This window comes from Battus philenor, unplaced genomic scaffold (assembly GCF_028537555.1).
Source record: "Battus philenor isolate CCGP_79_NKW_IND1 unplaced genomic scaffold, ilBatPhil1.0.hap1 SCAF_12, whole genome shotgun sequence".
NCBI classification, from domain to species: Eukaryota; Metazoa; Arthropoda; class Insecta; order Lepidoptera; family Papilionidae; genus Battus; species Battus philenor.
The window spans coordinates 10322284-10344179 of NW_027181674.1; the positions used below are offsets into that span (position 1 = coordinate 10322284).

General features: G+C 35.0%; 1 protein-coding gene across 2 annotated transcripts; it reads left to right on the forward strand.

Moving 5' to 3' along the window:
* Positions 1–306: 306 nt before the first annotated feature.
* Akap200 (A kinase anchor protein 200) lies at positions 307–20629 on the forward strand. Of its 2 annotated transcripts, none has more exons than XM_068776862.1 (7): positions 307–451; positions 7253–7433; positions 8403–8591; positions 8764–8889; positions 16684–17988; positions 18483–18560; positions 18644–20629. In XM_068776862.1, the coding sequence occupies exons 2-7, from the start codon at positions 7263–7265 to the stop codon at positions 18671–18673; spliced, it is 1899 nt and encodes a 632-aa protein (XP_068632963.1). In that variant the 5' UTR covers positions 307–451; positions 7253–7262; the 3' UTR covers positions 18674–20629. The 2 variants fall into 2 exon arrangements, with proteins under 2 accessions (XP_068632963.1, XP_068632965.1); XM_068776864.1 differs by lacking the exon at positions 307–451 and adding an exon at positions 4039–4145.
* The last annotated feature ends 1267 nt before the right edge of the window (positions 20630–21896 follow it).

Here is a 21896-nt window from a genome sequence, read left to right on the forward strand (position 1 = left end):
TTTATTAAAACACCCTAAAAATATAACTTTAATTTTATGAAATGTTAAAGAAAACAGTTTAAATAAAAGCAAAAATTAAATATTCAGAAATGAATTTTTGTATGAAAAGATTAAGTTGTACGGAAATTTATATCACATATCAAAACGATAATTTCAATTAAATTCTAACGACTGTTAATTTTTAACCCATTGTTTTATTATTTTTGAACGCAGAAATTGTATTCGGTATTGGAGACTATGTAGGCAACATTTTATTATATTGGCTGCATTGAAGCGTCCTGATCAAAACGACCAATCAGGACAATATTCAATTTTGAATTTGTTCGAGGTGGGTGGGGATCCTGTTCTGCTACCCGCCATATTGTGTTTAGCTGTGTGCGCTAGGAGTGAATAAATCATTATTTACAGTGTAAATTCTTTGTCTTCATTAGTCGGATTGAATAATTTAAAGGTAAGGTTTAATCAATATAAGTTTTTGTCATAAGTATAATTTTTAAGCTCCAATCTCGCTTATCCGGTAACGAACGCCGGTTCGGTCGATATAGTCGTTGATAGTAAATGTTTCTATCGAATGTCCGACACATTAAAATTTCTTAAATAATTTTTATTTTACGAGTCTTATTTAATTGTAAAACAATAACATCGTTTCGTTAATTACACAAAATATATATTATTTTAATTGCATTGTAGGTAGAAAAGTGCAATTTGTACAATTTACTCGATTATTTGACCTTTTTTCTTCCTTTACACGCACAATTTTTACTAAAAACTGTTGCTTTTGCATGAACATTTAATGTATTCCGGGAAATCCAGTCTGGTGCACAGGTACCTATCGAGCGATGAATCATCGTTGCAACTTACACGGAGAGAGCTGCTAAACAAAGGTCTTGAAGTATATAACAAGTAAATTGTAAAATTAATTATTTTAATTGATAACTTTCACAATCAGTTATTTGCTTAAAGCGGTACTTAACATGATGGACATAACTTTCACAACATAGTTTAAAAAAGCACGTTGTATTTTTAGGTGACATGAAACCATTTTTTTTTTAATTTGTTTGAAGTAAGCGACAATTTTCCATTGTTAATCTGAAAATTATTTGTTGATTTATGTCAGCATTAGTTATGATGATCTTGTCTTAAATATATGTCTTTAACGTTGATAATTTATATTCGTTTAATTTTTATTGCCATAGCATGTTATGTTTAATAAATATTCGAGCTAAGTACTGTAAAATTAATAGCCCTAAATGCCTCAAATAAATATTATATATTTTGTTATAGAAATTTTTATTTTGTTTAGTAAACCCACAGTCAATGTAACTGTTGTAAAAAAGAAAAAAAAATGTACCAGAATCTTTTACACATTTTTTAAGATTTAAAAATTTGATGCAAATTTGTAAGTAGACTTTAGTTACTTCACCTAGATGTACTATTTTTTCCATTAACAGTATTTTCTATTATTCATGGTCGCTATAAAACCAGTGTTTACATTTATAAAATTGTAAGAAAACCTAAAACCTAAACCTAAAAAGGCTAAGTGATATAGTTAAACCCTTAATTATAAATCTGAGTGTCCCTGTAGAATTATAATGTTATTCATAAAAACTTGCATCTAATAAATATCAAAAATATATTGAGCTTAGTATCCTTTGTCAGAGACTAGGAATCCAGTCAAAATATAATAACATATAAATACAATAATTTAATTGATCCATTCATTTCCTCAATTGAACTGTTAACAGTTAATAACTTAAATATGTATGTCTGTATACACTTCAATTTTCTAAAGATTGATAAATTATTTTTAAAAGTCAAACATAAAAACTGAAAATACAATTTCATAACACTTTCACCCATATCACACACATCTAGAATTATTGGATTAGAGTAAGTAACAAAGGTAATCATTAGAACTGTATAAAATTATTTAAGAGAATTACAACAGTATAAAATGATTTAAATAGAAAAATTGTGAATTTACTACTTAGATTGATGATGTTATTTTAGTTATTAATAAATGGCATTATTAGAGATGAGGTACTGTGTTTTGTCTATTTTTTAAATAATTTAAATTGATATAAACTATAAAGTAGTACCAGTATTTAATGCAAGTGAAATTTTTCTAGCAATGTTGTGTTTTATAAATGTCAATGTTTAATGTTTATAGAGAGAGTCATAAGCATAATGCCATTTATTAAATATTATTAATAATTTGTTTTGTATTATAAAGAAGCCCAACAATGTTGCACCAAAATTTACTATGATGTTAATTGAACACTTCCTCTACATAAGTTACTGTTAATTTAAAAATACATCATTCTAAATGTGGGGCAATAAAATCATAGGGGTTCCTTTGTTATTCTTACCAATGTAGTAAAATGGGTTTTAATTTGTTATAGTATTGTTCACATTTTGAATAGTATGGTGTGTATATTATCTATATTTTGCATTTTTGAATGTAAAACAGACATACTTTTTTTACAAGTGTGTTAGTAAGTTGCAAATCTGTTAGTCAAACATGAAATGTTCTCAGTAACTGGGTTTCTAGTGTTAATAATCATTAAAAGAACTTTTAATTTGATTTAGGAATGTAGATTTGGGAAACTAATGTCCTTTATCCCAATAAGAATAGTGAAGAAACAAAAAAATAATAATATGCATAACTTTATAAGTTACAAGTAGATAGTGGTAAAGTGAGTTGTAATATAATAAAAAAACTACCAAGTAATAGTGTGCAATTGCCTCTTGCCCATGTATTGTGTGTAACTATAAAACAATTCAAAAAAGTATGTTACAACAAATAACATTTAAGAGAATTATTTCATTTCTATATTTATTTAACTCTAAAAATGGAATGATAAATATATATATATATAAATTGAGGTATTCTCGTTCCATATTTCAAGTAATCTACTACATTTAGTGTGTAATGTTTCGACAGTTTGTTTTCAAGCCAGTTGTTCTAGACCAAAGATGTAGGTAGCTCAAATGTCGGGAGCAGAGTTACTGCGGTTTGTATCCGCAACTGGATATCGATTTTCCACCTATTGGGTAGACACGCGTCTGTCTATTCGCTTCAAACCTGCTATATCATATATCAATTTAATAAATATGTATACGCTTTTAACTTAACGTCCAATGAACTCGATTCGGAAACGACTGGTAAGCAAAGCCAAGCTAAGTATAATGTTTTACAGAGGGAAGTTTTTTTAAGTTTCAAAAACATGTACACAGCACGAAAACGTATTAATGCTTATTTAAGCGCTTCCTCATTGATTAATATTTGCTTCAACTTTGGCCGAAAACAAATGAATTTTTTTTAATCAGTTTGCTTATACTTTAAATAGGCAAACATTGTTAACGACGTGATAAGGCAAATTGTTAAATTATCTCATTCTTATAGTCGATTACCACTCTCTGTTTGGTTCAAAGCGATACATAAGTCGGTAAACATGATCCTGGTTAATGGTGCTTATGTATGATCACGCATATCGTTACTCGTTTATTTCTGTACGATAGTTGTGTATCAAGATTGTCCTGACTTACAAATGCGACCGTTTCCTTTGAAATTTGTCTCGCCGGGGCTGACCTTGAACAAGCTCTGGCCAAGGTTACCGATACAACACTTAACGTGCTTGTTTGTAGCGTCTCCTATTGTAACCCCGATGACAATGAGATTGGGTTGACTGCCTTTACTAAAAAAAAAGTAATGTAGTGGGGGAATGGAGGATGAAAAAGTTCATTCACCTTATAATACGTATTAATTTTTAACGTGGATGATAGATGCAGCCCGTAATATATTAGTCTACTTTTGAAGTATAATTATTACTCGGTGACGTTGATTATTTTGTTATTGTTTACTTATAGCTAAACCCGCAGTCACCGTGTAATGAAATATTTGACGGATAATAAACTTGATAGATTAATAGCTTCGTAACAGTTATTTATTAAACAGATAACGTGTTAATTAAATGTAAACTTTCCCGCTTTGTTTGGGTCGCATTGTGACCGTTCGACTGTGTACTTGTATACGTATTCCTTAAGCAGATAAAGCTCGTACTGTGCCATTAATACTAGTGGAAGTAAAATAATCATTTTTAGATAAACACTCGGCAGCTGTGTATTAAATCATATTATTAAAGGTAATTGTTCTAGTGTAATATATTCTGACATGTCTGTAATGTATGCTGTGAGGAAGGTTTATTGAAAGAGGTCTACAATCGCATATTATTGGTGTAAGAGTTTAAACAAAGGTTCTGGCCTAATTTTATACCAAGGCCGGAACTTTTGTTTATAAAGACACAATTTGATGTTTCTATATCTCATTTTCTTTCTAAGATCAATGTGTAGTTGGTAATGTGTGTTGAGACATGTCCAGTGCCATCCGAACCGGATAGTAGCAGTACTGGGCATGACTAATGTCGCAGCTATTTATACTTGTACAGCGAGCATTCAGATAATGAACGATAAATGTTTCGATGTACAAGAAAATTGTGCGACGCTGAAGACTGCCTCCGCAAAAGTAGCGCCGTCTTTTCACTCTCGATTTCGTTACATTATACTTACGTTTATTGCGTTCGCGGGTCACTTATACGTACATCTCCAAAACTGTTCAAGTGGGAATTTATTATGTGTATATATATATATATATATATATATATATATATATATATATATATATGTACTAGTATTTATTTGTTACATTTATTAAGTTACAATATTTTAGGTCCCGCGGAATATATATCAAATATAATTAATGATTGTCAATTTTTATACTTTATTTTTACAATAATTTTTTTACAGTTGAACCTAGTTCAACACGTATTATTTCCGACGTTAATAAATAACTTTGTTATTAGATAGTACAAGCATTGAATACTTAACGCACCACACAAGTTTATGCGGAGCGAAAGCGCACGCAGCGCGGCCGCATCGCTCGGGCTATTTTCGAGCTGTTAACAATTATTTCGGATTCATTCCCGGTGCCGTGACCCACTGTTGTGTGCAGCGCTCCGCTTCTGAACTCGACTTGCTATTTACGTTTGTTTGTAGCGCTAAATAGGAATTTCACCTTGACCTTTGATGGGAATTATTTTATGAAGACAACGAGTCTACGGAATTATACATTTATACATTATCTTTAAATTTTGTACAAGTGAACATGTGTTTGTTGAAATTTGATTTGTTTTGATTTGATTGTCTCCCGTACGTTTAGCGTGGCCCTCACTGCCTTTTGTGCGTGTGATATCAGATCAGCAAAATAAGCGTTTTTTTTTTTTAATGAACTCTTCCTCTTGCGAACAGATATTCCTCAAAGTAACTTAGCTGACCTTTACCCTACTTAAATTTCAAGTCTCTACGACTTAAAATATTACATAAAGTCAGCAAATAGCTAGAAATCTCTTAGATACTAGATATGTACAGATGGAATCAGCGTCACTCACACACACGTGGTAACCTCCAAAATTACTTGACTACAACAAAGGATAGTTTTTGGTTCCATTGCATGTAATTGCAAATTGAACGCTTTTTTACATTAAAAAAATGGTAACACGCTAGCTAATTTATTGCATTTTGAACTTCTGACCCGATGCCCGTAGGCAGTGGGTGATAGTCCTGCGGTAGACGACGGATATTTGTGATCGTAGGTTATGGGTTCGATTCCCGGGATACAAGTTTTATATTACACTTTGTGCATTAATTATACATAATTCCCACTGCAGGATGCAATCCTTTATAATTTACACTTTGCGCGTTATTCTTCGGATTGTCAATGCTCATAAATAAGTTTCCAGAGGATGGGCAGCAGCGTCCTCTGCATACTATAATATCACACTGTGACCGTCAACTCTCCTGCCTGCCAACCTCGCCTCGGGCGTGGCCATTATTGTATTTCCCCCATAGTTCTTTGGCGGAGGCCTGTGTCTTGTAGTGTCCGTCTATCGGCTGAATAGACGATCCGATGTCAGCTTTTAGGTATATATTAATAAACATAACATTCATTGACGAGAATTAGTATAAAGACCAAAAATAATTTCTATCATACAAATAAGTTTGTTCGTGGTTTTAATTTATTCTAACAAAGGTAACAATGTTAACGTCTTGCAATGAATCAAATTATTCATTCGAATACGCTTTGATCAGCACGTTGGAAAAATCGAGACACTGATACTACGTAAATTTAAATATGTTTTTATAGTAAACTCCTGCCACGTTCGAAATGTTGATTCTATAGAGTTACCTGCCAAGAAACTCAACGATCTCTCGACTCGTGTGCGAGTTAAACTGTTTATAGCTGAAATAATATACTGAATAGTAATTATACTGAAATGCGCTTTGGGTAGTTTCTCCTCCAGCTGATTGCGTATAGATGGTGATGGAGAGTTGTCATGAAGATGATGGTTTTTTTTTTCTCTTTCGCCATTATTATCGGTTCGTGCAGTCCGGTTTTGCTGCGAAGGTTCGTTGCTCTATAAATACTGTTAAACATTTGATATCAATCTTTGAATGTTTTTTCACCTGTAAGGAAATCGACTGACATCTTACCATTATAATCGCCATGTTATAAACAGGATTTTAGGGTGATTTATTAAAAAAAAAACCTTGTTTCTTCGCTCGCGGCGGTTTAGTGTTTCTTTTAATAATAGTTCGGAATTATATCCTAAAGCACTACAGCATTATTGTTTTTATCGATTTATGTCTTTTACTGCGAATATTTTATTAATATGTTTAAGTAAATAAAATATGACCCCCAAAAAAAAACAGAGTTCATTTTTTTCAGTAAAGATAAAATTTTTAAAAACTTCGTACACTGGGTACACAAAACGTAATGTTCATGGAAATTTCAAATTAGTGAAGATATATAGTAAAATATGTACATATTAGTTTTCGATATACATAATCATTTTTAGTATTAAATGTAATTTCTGTTATATATGGGTGTCTTTATTAAATATAATTAATTAACCCAATTGAAAATGATTAAGAATAACAAAACGGTTGTTGATATATAAAGTGTTGGCACCAGTGTTTAATTGAAACGTTTAAGCGGGTTACTACAATTAGTGGGGCGACTGTAAGACCGACCCGTTAACGCTTTTGATTCTGTACGCTCAATTCGGGTACGATTGTATTTAATTGTTGAAATAATACTCGACACTTTGTAACGTTTCGATCGGAATATTAACCGCAGGAAATAGTAGAGTAAGAGGTTTATCTTAATGATTATTAATGAGATATCTTTTCACAGGCCGGCAAGTATGGGAGCTAAGCAGAGCAAGCGCTCGGTGGATATCAGCGGCAAGGAGGCGGAGAGCGCAGGCGAAGTGGCGGCAGCGGGCGCCGGCGGGGAAGGCCGAGTGGAGCAACTCGCAGATGCTGACGCTCTAAAGCCGCAACTCAATGGGGATGCCCATATACACGAAACTTCGGTGAGTTTCATTGTTAAAGTGCGCTCAGTTCTTGCTTAGTATTCTTCTTTTATCACTAAAATGATGAAAAAATAGTTATTTGTCATGGAAAAAACTTATCATTGAAAATTCCCTTATCTATTGAAATACTTATAATCTTATTTTTTTTATTTGTAACAGACATACCGAACACAACTAACAAATAAGTACCATTTTTATAAAACAAAACCTGTTTGTTGAGAAGTTGACCGAACAGCTAAAATTATTTAAAGAATTCTTATTCAAAAGTTTTTTGTCTTTTCCATATATATTGCTCTTTATAGAGATATAAAATTAAAATATTACTTCCGCTTGGTGGACGCCATTTCAAACTATAGGCAATCATAAAGTTATCAATCTGGAAATATTAAATTAAATTCAAAAATAAAACGAACATAACTTAAAAAACTACAAAAGGATAATTTCGTCATAATTAAAATTGTACGCAGCGGTGCCTTAAGCACTTGTATAGTATTCCAATAAAGTTAAATATATACACATGCGCCTCCAAGTCACTTTTGAAATAATCCAAGAGCCGGCCGCCATTTGTAAGAATCCGTATGGTTTCGTGACTTCCGTCCCACCGCGTGCGGCTTTAATTTTTTTGCGCGTGCACCAATGTAAGGTTTCGGGGACAATATATTTTTAGAACGGATGGTGCTACATTCGCTATTTCATTATTTGATATTATAATTTTTAACTTGGATCGAGACGTTGTTCTAACCAAAGTTTGTTTAGAGTTTTAAAAAAATATTGAAGTTTAAGTGAGAGGGTAAAGTAGAATTTAAACTAGGCTCCTACTATCCATAGTAAATATATAAGAAAACCTACAGCGAAAGTTCCATAATTAGTGGATATAGATTTTTATTTTTAGTTTAACAAATTTATCTATGCTATGATTCATTATTGTACGCTGTTATTTCACAGCCTTGATTCCCTTTTTATTTCAAGGACAAAGAGAAACAGTTAGACACGCCCGAAATTGAAAAAGATGCCACGACGGAGAAGGAAAGCAAAGACGGAGAAGAAGCTAAGGAGAAAGACGCCCCTGTCGTAACTAACGGAGAAAGTGAGCAGAAAGAAGAAAACGGAGAAGCAGTTGCTGCTTCTGAAGATTTAAAGAAGCCTAAGAAGGAAAAGGTTAGTCTAATCAACAAGAAGTTTAGTTTTTAATTTATAATAACGCTGTTTTTAATTTGCCGTTATGGAACTTTTATTATCTTTGCATATACATGCTACAAAAAATTATGCGCTGAGCGTAGTTGCATGTTTGTCTGCCATAAGTGTTCTAACCATAGCTTGTCGCGGGCAGGTCAAGAAGAAATGGTCGCTCAGATCGATCAGTTTCAGCCGAAAGGACAAACCGAAACAGGAAAAGAAAGCTAAGGAAGACGACGCCAAAACACCGAACGGTGACTCGGAGAAACTACCGGAAGAGGTGAGCGTATTTACGTTAGATTCACTTCGAATGACGGGAGAGCGTCGAAATGCAAAAGGCTATATTTTTACGTAATTTTGAAATAGAATGCTGGCTTCGTAGCGTTGCGTCTAAAGCAATAACTTTCTAGTTTTCTATACGGACAATATGTTATTCGTATTCCGCTAACGGTCGCTGCGCCGGCGCTGCGGCGACCGGCGACCCGGCGCGCTCGAATTGTATACGGTCCGCACTGTCCATCACGCGAGTCGCTTACCCCACTTTCCAGCTGGCATTGTCTGTTTACACATGGAATTGTTATTCATACAACTACATATATAATTATAATCATAAGGATGTAAAACTATTTTAGGCTTACAATCGCGAGTCACTGACCTCTTCGCTCGAATGCGATAGAGCCGACGTGAAATCGTTCGGCCCAGAACTGGTACGAGGGCGGCCGAGAGACTGTGTTCTCTAATAAAAGTGGCCAATCGAGAAAACGTGTATTGCGCGCTATGTATCGTTTTGTTAACAGGTGTGCGTCGATCCGGTTTATTTTTTTTAAGGAAGAGAATTATGTTTCGTTTTGTTCAAATTTTATACACATCCATTTGTATACATGTGTTGCTCTTAGAACGGTTTCTATGACAAGAGACTGCTGCGATCTCACGGTGCATTGCACTCGTCGGCGCGGGGAACAATGCGCATTATAATTCAATATGGTACCATATCCGTGCTGGACGAACGTGAGCCTCGGTAATAGATTATAAGACGGCGCTTACCGTCTCGCCTCAACTCATTGACACCACGTGATAGCTACTAGGATTCCATCCGCTGCCGTCCATTCACGAACAAAAGGCCTGTATGTGCTGACTCAGACGTGCCGCCCGGCCTCGGCCCGTCGAATACCGGTAACACTCTTTGTTTGTGTTACATTTCCTGTTTGTTTTTAGACTTTTATAGTCTGTGTATAATTTAACAATGATTTATTTTAGACATTTTTGTTATAAATATGACAATTGGATTTTTCTTTAATTATTGAGTGACTATTTATTTTTCTTTAGCATTATAGTCAATGACAAAAAAGACGGCTTAACTATAAAACAAAGCGCGGTCATTCATGGCGCCGCGGGTATTTTGGAAACGTGCGCACTTTTCAAATGATTGTTTAGTTGTGCCGAATGTTTACGTCTCGGCACATGTGTCGATGTGCGGTCGTTAGCACGGAGCCTCCCACAACGACATATGCTTTTGATATATATATCTATATTACAATCACGGACCAACGTTTGCTTTTGAAACTAATGTTGGCACTATTGTCATCCCCACCATAGTACGTCGCGGGACTGCGCCGATTTCGATTCTATCGACGATGTGCTTTATTAATGTCTCATTATCCGGAACTGCAAATATAAAGAAATTGCTATGTATGCTAGAAGTGTTGGCTTAGCTGGGCTGTATAGATGTTCGTGTTTATTTTTATTTTCACGATTCACTTCTGCATGTTTTATCTATTTATTAATGCAATTTATATGCATTCTCGCTTCTTTTATAGCTACATTTATAGTGGATATGTGGAGCAGCATATTTAAATAACTCTGCATTAAAAATTTGAATTCCGATTCAAATCCAGTATTTTATATAAAACAAAACAATTCCGCAGATCAAATTTTTTACTGTTTAAAAAAAAGCTACCCCTAAAAAGAACTTCGTCTTCGGCGCGGGTGCGGTGGAACTGAACGCACCACTTATATTATCTTATCAATTACATCTAATTAGTAATTTTATTACCTTTTTGCAAGATCAAACACAAGAAGATTGGTCCCGCCTTTTCGAATATTTTGTGTAAATAAATTGTGAAATCACTAACTCTCTCTGTTCACGCTCTCTGTGATTAAGTTGACGGTAAGCAAAAACGTACAAGAAAAATGAAAACGAATGACGTTATTAAAGTTACATAATAATATAAATATGAAAGTTCACTGAGTTCCCAAATTGTCTTGGGAAAGCATTACATCAATAAAATATAATTTTGCGTGAATAGTTGAGCGATAACTATCTATTGAGATCTGTGTGTCACTTGTTGCGGGAAAAAATTACATTATTGCACGCATGTGAATGTGAGGTTAATGAAGATGGTACCAAAACTTAGCGGGGATATTTATTTTAAATTTAATCACACTTTTTTTATAAAGAGAGTATTAAATATTTTCTTTTTAAAAGCCAGCAAATATAACTTTGCAAATTATTTTAAAACACTCTATAATAAACATTCATCATATAATGTCAGTCTTTTATCTCTTTAATAATAAAACATATCTCAAACACTAAATTTTCAATACTTTCATCAATTTGATTAAAAACACAAAGGGAGTTAGAAACACTTGGACGGTAACAATTCGTGTTGCATGTTTATGAGCAACATAAATTAATCGCTGCGGGGCAGGTTTCCAAGGCTAGCTGGTGCGGGTCCGGGCACCAGTCGCCGCGGACGCATGTGGGAAGGTTCCCCTGCTCGCCGGCTACCTGCAGACGGTGGTTTTGCGTATGCTAATTGTACCACCAACTTATCGTCTCCTTCCACTATAATCGTCAATATGCACAAATATTCGATCAAAATACGCGGGTAATCGATACACGCAATAATCCATCAAGGTCAATGTGTGGAACTCTGAGAAACATTTTTTTTTCCTAAATTTTTAAAATAAAAACTGGTAGCAGTCGAGTTGTTAAAACTTTTTATTTCGGTAGCACGAATAGTTTCGCATAATGAGCGGAACAGAGCATTGTCTATCGCTCAAGAAAAGGCAACCTCTTGCTTCTGTACTAGAACACCACGACTGGTTTAGTAACATGGATAATCTATTTTGGTGTTAATTGTTTGAATTTGATCAGGCGGGCCTAGTATTTTTGTATGCATCTTATGACATAATATTAACATTTAGTTACATTCATTCATACAACATATCGAAAATAACGGTTCACGTTAAAACAAGATTTAATTTTTTCAAAATTTAGTTACACACTAATTTTATAGAAGAGGAATCTACTTACATCTTACTATTAACACCAATATAAGAAATATTGCCATTTTGGGAGCAATATACACCCAGTTAAAAAAAAAGGAAAAACTGATAAGATTAGCGAATTGACGTTGATTTGATTGAATATTCTTTGGTCGTTCAACATTCATATTTTATAAAATGACATTGGAATGTTTGGTTTCTTTAGTTTAGCGCAACGTTACCACGGGAGTTGTCTCATATTCGTCACTGTAGCATCGAATGAACAATGCTGGCTATTGTGTTGTACGTTGATGTGTAAAACTGCCGCTAATATTACAAGCGTCTCGCGTTGCATGTTTATCAAACTGCCGGTGACACGGTCGCCGTTACGAGCCCTCTGTCTTATCATATTTACATAACACGAACGCAGACAGGTAGCTTTGGTGAAGAGTAACTAATCCGTTTCCTGTTCGCACTAACTGTGTTCAATGTCGCAGTGAACAGAATCGTCACCACTTTTATATTGCTCATATAGTTGCAGAAGCTAAGTTATTTGCTTTTTTTCAGAGGTCATGTCCCTTTTTATTGTACGAGCTGCTCTTTAACCATTTTTCCCTTCCCAAAACTACACAGATTTTTGGTGCCCTGAAAAAAATTTTTTTAATTAATATCTAAAAAGCATTAAATGCAATAACAGGCTGTTTTCCTCTATGACAACCTTTTAAATTTGCAATATTAAATTGTGGCTTGTGTCAAAGATGATCAAACTCTACAAAATCCATATCGGACGCAGGAAGTGTAAGTAATAAACTTCCGGAGCAGCGTGCGATGCTTTGGAGTCATAGACGTGACAATATTTATACGTTTTGTTAGGCTTGCCATTGAAGCGGATCCAAAGCAGTAAAGGTAATTCTATATCTAACATAACTACGCTGGTAATTGGTGCCAAGAAAGGGCGTTCAACCAGCGATAGTCGTAGTCTGCGGCGATAGTGAGATGCGGCGACTGGCCGCCTCTATAGACTCTCACATTATCTATGCAAATTATGCATGTCGTTGTTTAACTTTACGTCCGATAACGTCATCACCTTTGCAAAGCAAACTTGCGTTAATTTCGACACGCGTTTTTTCTATACTTAATCAATCTATATTTTTAAGAACGCTTTACTACCTCTGCTTTAGGAGCTTGAGAAGAAATAATTACAGTAGTGCTCAATCTATGTCCACATAACGTTTGTTTTACGGAAATTGAAGTGGTTCCTAATCGTACGAGTAAAATTATTAGAACTCGAATTTAGTGTACCATAAAATTCAACTGGTTGCATATTGAAACTGCAAGTTTTCTTTTGAATAATATATTGAAGTAAGTGGTTAGTCGTAAACACAACAAACGAAACTATTACGACGTACTTACATAGGTATAATGACTGCGAAGATGTGTCACACATTAGTACGAAATTCAGGCATCTGATTCATACACAGCGATACACAACACCGAATGACTAATAGATGAATGAAGCTTTATAAGTACGCGCCTTAAACTACTATTTATTATTGGTTTTATCATGAAACGTTTTCTATAAAAACTGCTTATTTCTTGTGTCACAAAACTACGTTGAGTGCATGCTTGTATTTACTATTTAATTACTTGTATCGCTTATCGCATACGTGCTCACGGGTGACGAGAACAAAACAGTCACTTTTTATTGTTCTTGGACAATTTCCGCTTCGCTGTGAACATAATTGAACAGTGAAACATCGACACAACAGCATCGCGGAGCGGAAAATCGTTTCCATAGATAGCTCGCTTTGTATGATCACTGAGTCACTACCGTCGCTTTGATTTACCGTTACACCAGCTTATCGCCTTGGTGCTGGTAGTGGGACCTTTTGATACATTCATTCTCATTAGTACTTGTTTAGAATTTTTATTGACAATACGTGAGGTGAATTCAATTTTATTGTCTTACATTAATATTATTCAATCAATAATAATAAAAAAATGAATGATGGATTTGTGGAAAAAATTTATTCTACGAAATTGGATTTACTGTAATTAGAAAAAATCTTTCCTGAACTCGTCATAATTTATATGAATAATAAAAAATGTATTTCTTACAACGGATCGGAACCAGAAAATGTCAATTCTTTAAAATTTATTAATTCTTAACTTTAATTATTTATTAATTAAATCACAGCAATCTTTCCAAGTTAAATTAATTTTGTTATCAACTCACACGATCATTAAAGCACATTCATATATATTGCTATTGCTGCTACACCGTAGGTACCTAATTATAAAAATATTTGTTAGTGTGGCAATGTAAATTACTAGCGACGGCTCGTATGTTTAATCAAAAATTTATTACCTGGCACCATTAACGAGGAAAAACATTTTTTTTTATTGCGCGTAACATTTATTACCATTACTGTGCGATAGTTTAATACGTTAGCTAATTCGAAGTGGTCACCATTGGATAAGTCACATAGCCCTTTAATTAAACGTTGGGGCCAGTTATCAATTGTAGCATGCACCCTTTGAGCGGGGTGCTAACAATTCCCACGAGAGACCTGGACCTAGACCATAAGCACCAAAGATTGGCGCTAGCGACATGCAACGTGAGGAATTTGTGTTTGATGAGAGGCTGTTAGAAATCGATGAGTTGAATAGGTTACACTGGGATATCTTAGGACTGTCCGAAGTCCGTAGAGAGGAAGAGGACACGGGAAGTCTTAAGTCGGGCAACTTGTTCTACTTCCGAAAGGGCGGCCAACCATCCCAGGGAGAAGTCGGGTTTCTTGTCCACTTCGTCAACTATATTGTCAAGATCGAGTGTGTCTACTAGGGTTTCGTATCTGATACTCGGATAAACCAAACTGTAATCGTTGAATGTCATACAGGCCTCGACCTTGACTCATTCCAATGTAGAGCCATACATGCCTTCAAGACTCACTTCATAGTTATGGGGGGTTTCAACGCCAGGCTGAGCACGACGGTTGAGGTGACGAGTTGCGAGTAGGGAAATTCGGTGTTAGACACCAAAACCGTCTAATGGCTGAATTAGGGCTTCTTCATGATAAACTCTTTCAGGAAACGCGAGCACAGGAAGTAGACCTGGGTGAGCCCGGAAGCTGTGATGTAAAACGAGATTGTCTTTATCATGTCAACGAGGAAGCAGATATTTGTAGATGGCTACGTGATCAACGCGGTAAAAACCGGAAATGATCACTGGCTTGTACAAGCCACGTTAAACTGGAAAGATCGCAGCTAGTGAAGTCAACGTCCGACACCTGTCCATATATCCGTAACCCCGAAAACTTTTAACTCGAACAACAAAACCGCTTTGCATGAGACGGGTATGAAGAGTTCGTGAAAACGGTCCATAGATTGACTCGAAGTTCTTCAAGGGCCCCCGTAATGATAGAATCAAAAAATCTCTGCACTAACTCATAAGCTAATGAGGGAGAAGACTCAGTCTCTGACTCACGACTTGCGCCAATTTTTACTATTTGTATCAAGGAGATAATAGAGCGGAATAAGGGCGTCGTCGTCGTCGTCGTCGCATCTAAAGTATTCGCAAGAGATCAATCTATTGGGTAGAGCCAGCAGATGGATCTGGAGACCGATGACGGCGGTATTGTATCGTCCAAATCCGACGTGATAAGAGAGGTCGTGAAGTTTTACGGATAGCAAGGTTCCAAATAGACTATCAGCACCTCCAAATGTTGAGGTGCTTGTATGAAAACACCGCCATATCAATAAAACAGAACAGAACTTAAGCTCTTAACTAATCCAATTGCAGAGGGGTGCTAGAAAGGGACACGTTATCTCTCCCTAACTGTAGACCGCTGCACTGGAACATGTCTTCCAGCCCATGGACTGGAGCGGACTCTGCATCAACATAAATGATGACTACATCACTCACCTTCGATTTGCCCATGATATAGTCGTAATACATGAGGTCATGGAGGACCCAGGTACAATGTTGTCAGTAGAGCCTCCCGAGAATTAGGTCTTAAAATAAACATGGATAAGACGAAAGTGATGTCTAATATCCATGTCGTGACTATTCAAGTAGTTATCGGAGGTTTTACGCCCAAAATTGTACTCTATACCTGAAACAAACCGTTTCAGCTTGGTAAATCCAACTTCGAGAAAGAGATCACTCGCCGAATCCAAGTCGGTTGAGCAGCGATCGGTAAGCTCCGAAACATCGTCTCGTCCAAAATACTGCAATGTTTGAAGACGAAGGTCTATGACCAATGTGTGTTGCCGTTGGATGACATGCGGATTCGAGACGCCGTCGGCTGAAAAGAATAAATCTAAAATTGATTAGTGTTAGCTAGTAATTATTTTAATACTGACTTTATTAAGTACAACATTATTAAAAAAATAATAAAGTTAATAAGTTGCTGTCTTTCGGGTTTTTTAATGTTACTTTGCTGAAAGAATAAAAAAAATACAACATAATTATAAACTTTTAAAGTTAAAACTCAAGTTGAAATTCTATCGCCAGTCATGAGCATCGAAGGTTGAACATTACATAACAGACTAAAAATAAAGCGTCAATCGTCCGTAAAAAGTTATATAAATAACATTGCATTTTATTACTTCCCTTCAGTCTCAATTGCGTTATTGTACAAAAATTATCACTTAAAACATTCCTGTGATGGCCGATATTCAGGTATTCCTGGTTAATGTTTTTTTTTTTTTAATGAAATTTGTGCTCTTCCGTTTTAGACGCTATTCTACCTACACAAATGTTGTAATCTCAAGATTTTGATTATCAATTTTTTGTTATTTACAGGTTGCTGAAACAAATCCGGAAAATACAGTAAATGAAGTGGCTGAGGAGGCGAAATCAGAAACTGAAACTAAGGATGAAAAAACTCCTGAAACTCCAGTCACAGAACCCATAACCAACGGAAGCAATACGCCCGAATCCCCCAAAACAGATCCCTCTCCTATCGATGAGTCTAATCCCGAAACTCCGCAGGACATTAGGCCTGAACCAAACGTTGCGCTGCCAGAACCGGAGCAGTTGCCTGTCAATGGACTCTCCCTTGAAGAACCTAAGGTTGAGGTTGTGGAAATGGCAAAAAGTGAGGAAAGTAACATAGAAAAACCTACTTCAGACGCACCAGAGTCAGTTCCGGTTGCAGAAATTCCTGTTATAAAAGAGGTTTGTGTTGAACAAATTTCTATGATAGAGCCTTCGCCTCCTCCACTCCCTGCAAATCCTCCTCCTTCATCAGTGGTTTCCTTTGCCGCAACCACAATGGCACCCGAATTGACAGACGCTTCACTTGCTACTGATATTACATCCTCTACAGCACCAATTTCCATCGCAACCACCACCACTGAAGCGATTGACGAAGATAGAGTACAATCTAATTTAAATCACGCCGAGAAACCTATCACTGATGTACTTTCCATAACTAAAGAAACTTTGGAAGATACCACTCCTGAAGTGGATCAAAATAAAGAACAAGTAGAAACAGAGAATGATCTTATCATCACAGGTAATGAAATAAATGAGAGTAAAACTGATTTCATATCCCCTGAAGAGATTGCTCCTGACACTCCTGTTGTCTTAATTGTACCCGATAATGTTAAAATTCCTGATATAGTTCTTAATGAGGCTCAAGATGAAAACTCTTCGTCTGACGAGTTGTACCGTTCAAAAGAAAACCATGATGATACTTATGCTGCTGGTGACAAAGAAATAATTGTTAATGATAAAAAAGACACGATTCACAGTAACAAGAAAGTGGTCACTGCAGAAATAGATATTGCGACAGATTTTGAAAATTTGAAGAATGCTACCAAAGATGGTCAAGAGCTCCCTGCAGAGGAGATGAAATGCAACGGTACAATTGAACATGACAAGAGTGAGTCAGTAGGAATACTGCCTAATGCTACGGAGGAGGATGTCGTGAATAAAGTGGCGTCGCCCGATGACTCGATGCCGCCCTCGCTGTCTGAAGCAATGGAGTCGCAGGCGGGCGAAGTAAGCAATGACGCCTCTGAATCGTTCCCCTTGCCCCCCAGCGAGCTGTGCCGCTACGACGAAGCGTCTCCCACAAACTCACCCTCACCGGCTATATCACAGGTGAATACGCCCGGATTAGCTCAGTAGAAGATTAGTACCGTAATAAGAATTTTGACTAAGTTAGTTCATGTGCATTTAATCAGCATGTCTGTTAAACAGTCAATAAAATAACGAGAAGACTTGAAACGTCGATATAATCCCAACTTTCGACATACCAACTTACTGTTGACTACTCTTCCTGCCCTCTCACCTGTGACCTTTCCTTTACTTTGGAAATATATTGTATAGCATGCTTTACCGCTGTGTTTAACTTTTATGTAGTATTTAATTTTTTGTTAATGTATCTTATTACAAACTTATAGATAATTTTCATAATCTTGTTTAATATATTGTATGTATTGGAAGTTTAATCAATTATTTTTAGGAAGATTGATCATCTCTTTTTAAAGACGTGCCTATTTACTTTAACTGGTGTATTCTGCTTTCTTCATACAGTTTCGTTCAAAATGATTTTAGTTCAAGATTTATTAGATTTATTTAATTTCTTTCTTCAGGATATCTTACCTGTGACTGACAAGATGGCCGATTTGATCCCAGAAGTTCCAGTTGTGCCAGAATTGAAAACTGATATGGTATTTATAATTTTTGTTTAGAAATACTGCTTCGATTTGTTTGCTAATTTATGTCAAAAGTTGATGACTTTGTTTTTGTGCAGGAGACAAGTGACGTCGTGGTGGCCAATTAAAGAGAAGCACGTGAAGTCTACTGTCGCACTACATTTCTTCGATACGCGCGTCAAAAATGCCCTTAATTTATTTATCCATTAACTATGGTGTTATATCGAACTAAGTTCGATGAGTCAATGTCAAGTGGATTTCAGTTGCAAATGTGACCTTTCTCATAGAATGATTGTAGTTTAAGTTTAGAGTGCTTTGCTTAAGATTTTATACATTTTTATTTCGCTAGGATGGAGGTTTTCATATTATATTACAATAACAAAGTAATGTAGGCAGTATACGGTGCGATTGATAAGTTGGTGCCATTGTTACAGGGGTATTAGTTATGCCATGGCGGGTGACTGCCAAACCACCTCGCAGCCATCCTACTAATTAATTAAAAACTCTCGACTGCAAACAATCCACGCACACGTGCGACGCACGTAGCTGCACCGGCGGGCGCTACCTTAGGTCCGTCGGGTGACTGAAGTGAGCCTAACCGGCTGCATTAACACTGGGAGGGCAGTTTCGGTTTCGGATGAATTTTTTATAAAAGCGACGAGTCGTATATTTACCGTCACGTGCGCCGCGTATCGTAAAATTGATGTTATTGCTTTTTCCGTAAAGCCATTATCATTAACATGACCCTTAATTTTAAATGTTTATACACCACTCAAACATGATTATTATCATAAGTTTTTAGTATTCGAGACATACTATTATAATATGTATATATGAATAATTGAATTTATGTGGGACTAATAATTGTTTATTTGCGTCAGATTGGAGTTTAAAATTGCATTGCAGATTAAATACATTGTCTTGGTGTTGAGCGCGCTATGGACTTGGTTATATCGCTCTTTGTATGTTAAATAAGTTGTATAAATTTAGATTGAGCTCTCTGTAATACAAATTAATGAACGACGTTATGGTAGTATTTGTATTTCGCGCCTGCGTCTGCGCTCAAAATTATAATAAGGCGACTATATACATTAATTTATAAACGATGATATTATAATATTTCTGCCTAGGGTGTGATTTGAAAAAACCTGAACTTACATGCAGTGGCCAACTTTTTTGATTATCTTATACATTTTTATGCATATACATACGATTAATTATATGATAATATTTAGATGTGTAGAATTTGTAACAATTTAGTGGTAGCGTGTTACGGCTGCTATTAATTTACTGGGTTTCACCTCATGCATACAATTAGATACCTATGTAAGATTTGATATTATTATACAATTGTGTCATTTTCTATAACCCACGTCCAATTATAATATGCATGGTTTCATAATCATTTTTGTAATTTTATACAATTTTTAATGAAATTTGAAGTGACACTTCTGCATTAACGGGAAAAATTGTCCCAAATATGTTAGCAGTAAATGTGAGTGAGACATTCCATATCAAAGACTAAATTGTTCCATTATCCCACCTTTCTTTTATAACACTTTGTGTAATTTATGTATGTACTCGTTATATATCTTAGGGCAATGCGTGTGTACATTTATTTTACTATGTATTTGGACTTTGAAGAAATCTCTTAGAATTCAATTATTGAACATTATTCCTGCGTTTTGACTACTCATTGAAGAGGTTTGCATAAAAAAAATGAAGTTTACTTTTTTATTTTCAAATAGTCCAATGGAGGAAACCCATGTCGTTGCAAATTCAAAGTTGTGACTGCTTTTTAGTTTAAAATGACCGATAATTATGTTTAATAAAATTTCGACATTGTAATCGAATTTTAGGAAATTTGAAATAAATTAATCTCTCTCACACTCGTTTTTGTTCCGGAAGAATTTACATTAAAAAAAATTAAAGATTTTTACATTAAAAGAACGCTTTTCCGTAAATGTAAGAAAAAAAATTAAAGTAAGTGATAACAAGTATCCTGTAACGAATTTTCAATTAAAATCTTTTTGACTTCCACGAAATGTAAATTTAGATAGTATACGCTTATTCAAACTTCATTGTTGATGTGTGAATGTCTCTAATAAATAAATAAATAAATAAAATTATTTTTTTTATTTCTGTTGTACCATCCCTAGGAAAAATTTACCTAATTATTTTTATAATATTGCATAAACATCAATAAAAAATACCGTATTACCAAATCTGGCACTTGCATATTAAAAACATTTAACAGTGACATGATACTAGCAACTACTGTTATACTCATTTTCCTAAATAAAACTTCATAGTATTGATATATATAGTATTTATAGTATAATACTGAAATATAATAAATCTTAAGGGTTATAAGCAGATATTTTAGAAATTATTCAGCCGGTAGTCACACGAGACAGGCATCCTCCATGAATCACCACAATTATTGGTCTTGCACTGCCCACAACCGGCAACCTTGATTGTCGCCGAACCATGAGAGGACAATAAACGCAAGCTTTAATCACATGGTTTTTAAATTGCCGGTTTTATGGGTCATGGTTTTAGTTTGTGAATATAAGAAGTTGTTGCAGAATTTACATAATTTTTTTTATTCAGATTTGCAAATTGAGCAATCATTACTGGATCTCGTTACTTAACCTTATTATTATTGTATTATTAAGAAAAGGACCAATATTTAGCCACTTCTGCACATGCAGTGGTAGTCGTGCAACAAAGTGCACCGCCCGTGTAGTGCATCTGTGGTACAAACAAGACAAGCACAATTAATATTGAATCAGTGGAAAGTAATTTCAGAATCCATCTACAATCCATACTTTAAAATATAAAGAGAACCAACTTTTTTGTTAATAAAACAAATGTCTTGGTGTATTGGTCATGAGTAAAAAAAAAGAATTTTTTGATATTAATACTTTATAGAATCTAGTACATCAATCATTTTATCTAACATGTCTTTTTTTAAATCATACACCTTAATATTATGTTGACCAGATTTTGTTACTGTTGTCAGCAAAAGTTGTAATAAAGGATATTTCACAGTTTTAAGTTCACTTGTGCCTAAAATAAGCTTTAGGGCCCAATCAAAATCACCAACTGTTTCACCATTAGAGGCATTTATGTGAGCCAGTGTTGATATAAGTAATTCACTTTTCTTTTCCTTAAGGGATGTAATAAAATACATTATTTTATTTTCATTGTACTGTTTTGATTCCAATATTGTTTTTAAAGCTTCAAATTCAAAATTAACTTCCAAAGTTAAATTGTTGACCTCCTTCTTGATTTCTTTAATATCACCTTCTGATAATGTATTCTTAGTATGTTTTTCATCATTATATA

Coding starts and splice junctions, on each gene's coding strand:
- Akap200 (XM_068776862.1), top strand. CDS start 7,263: ATGGGAGCTAAGCAGAGCAAGCGCTCGGTGGATATCAGCGGCAAGGAG. Junction 8,890..16,683: donor CGGAGAAACTACCGGAAGAG/GTGAGCGTATTT, acceptor TGTTATTTACAG/GTTGCTGAAACAAATCCGGA. Junction 17,989..18,482: donor CCTCACCGGCTATATCACAG/GTGAATACGCCC, acceptor TTCTTTCTTCAG/GATATCTTACCTGTGACTGA.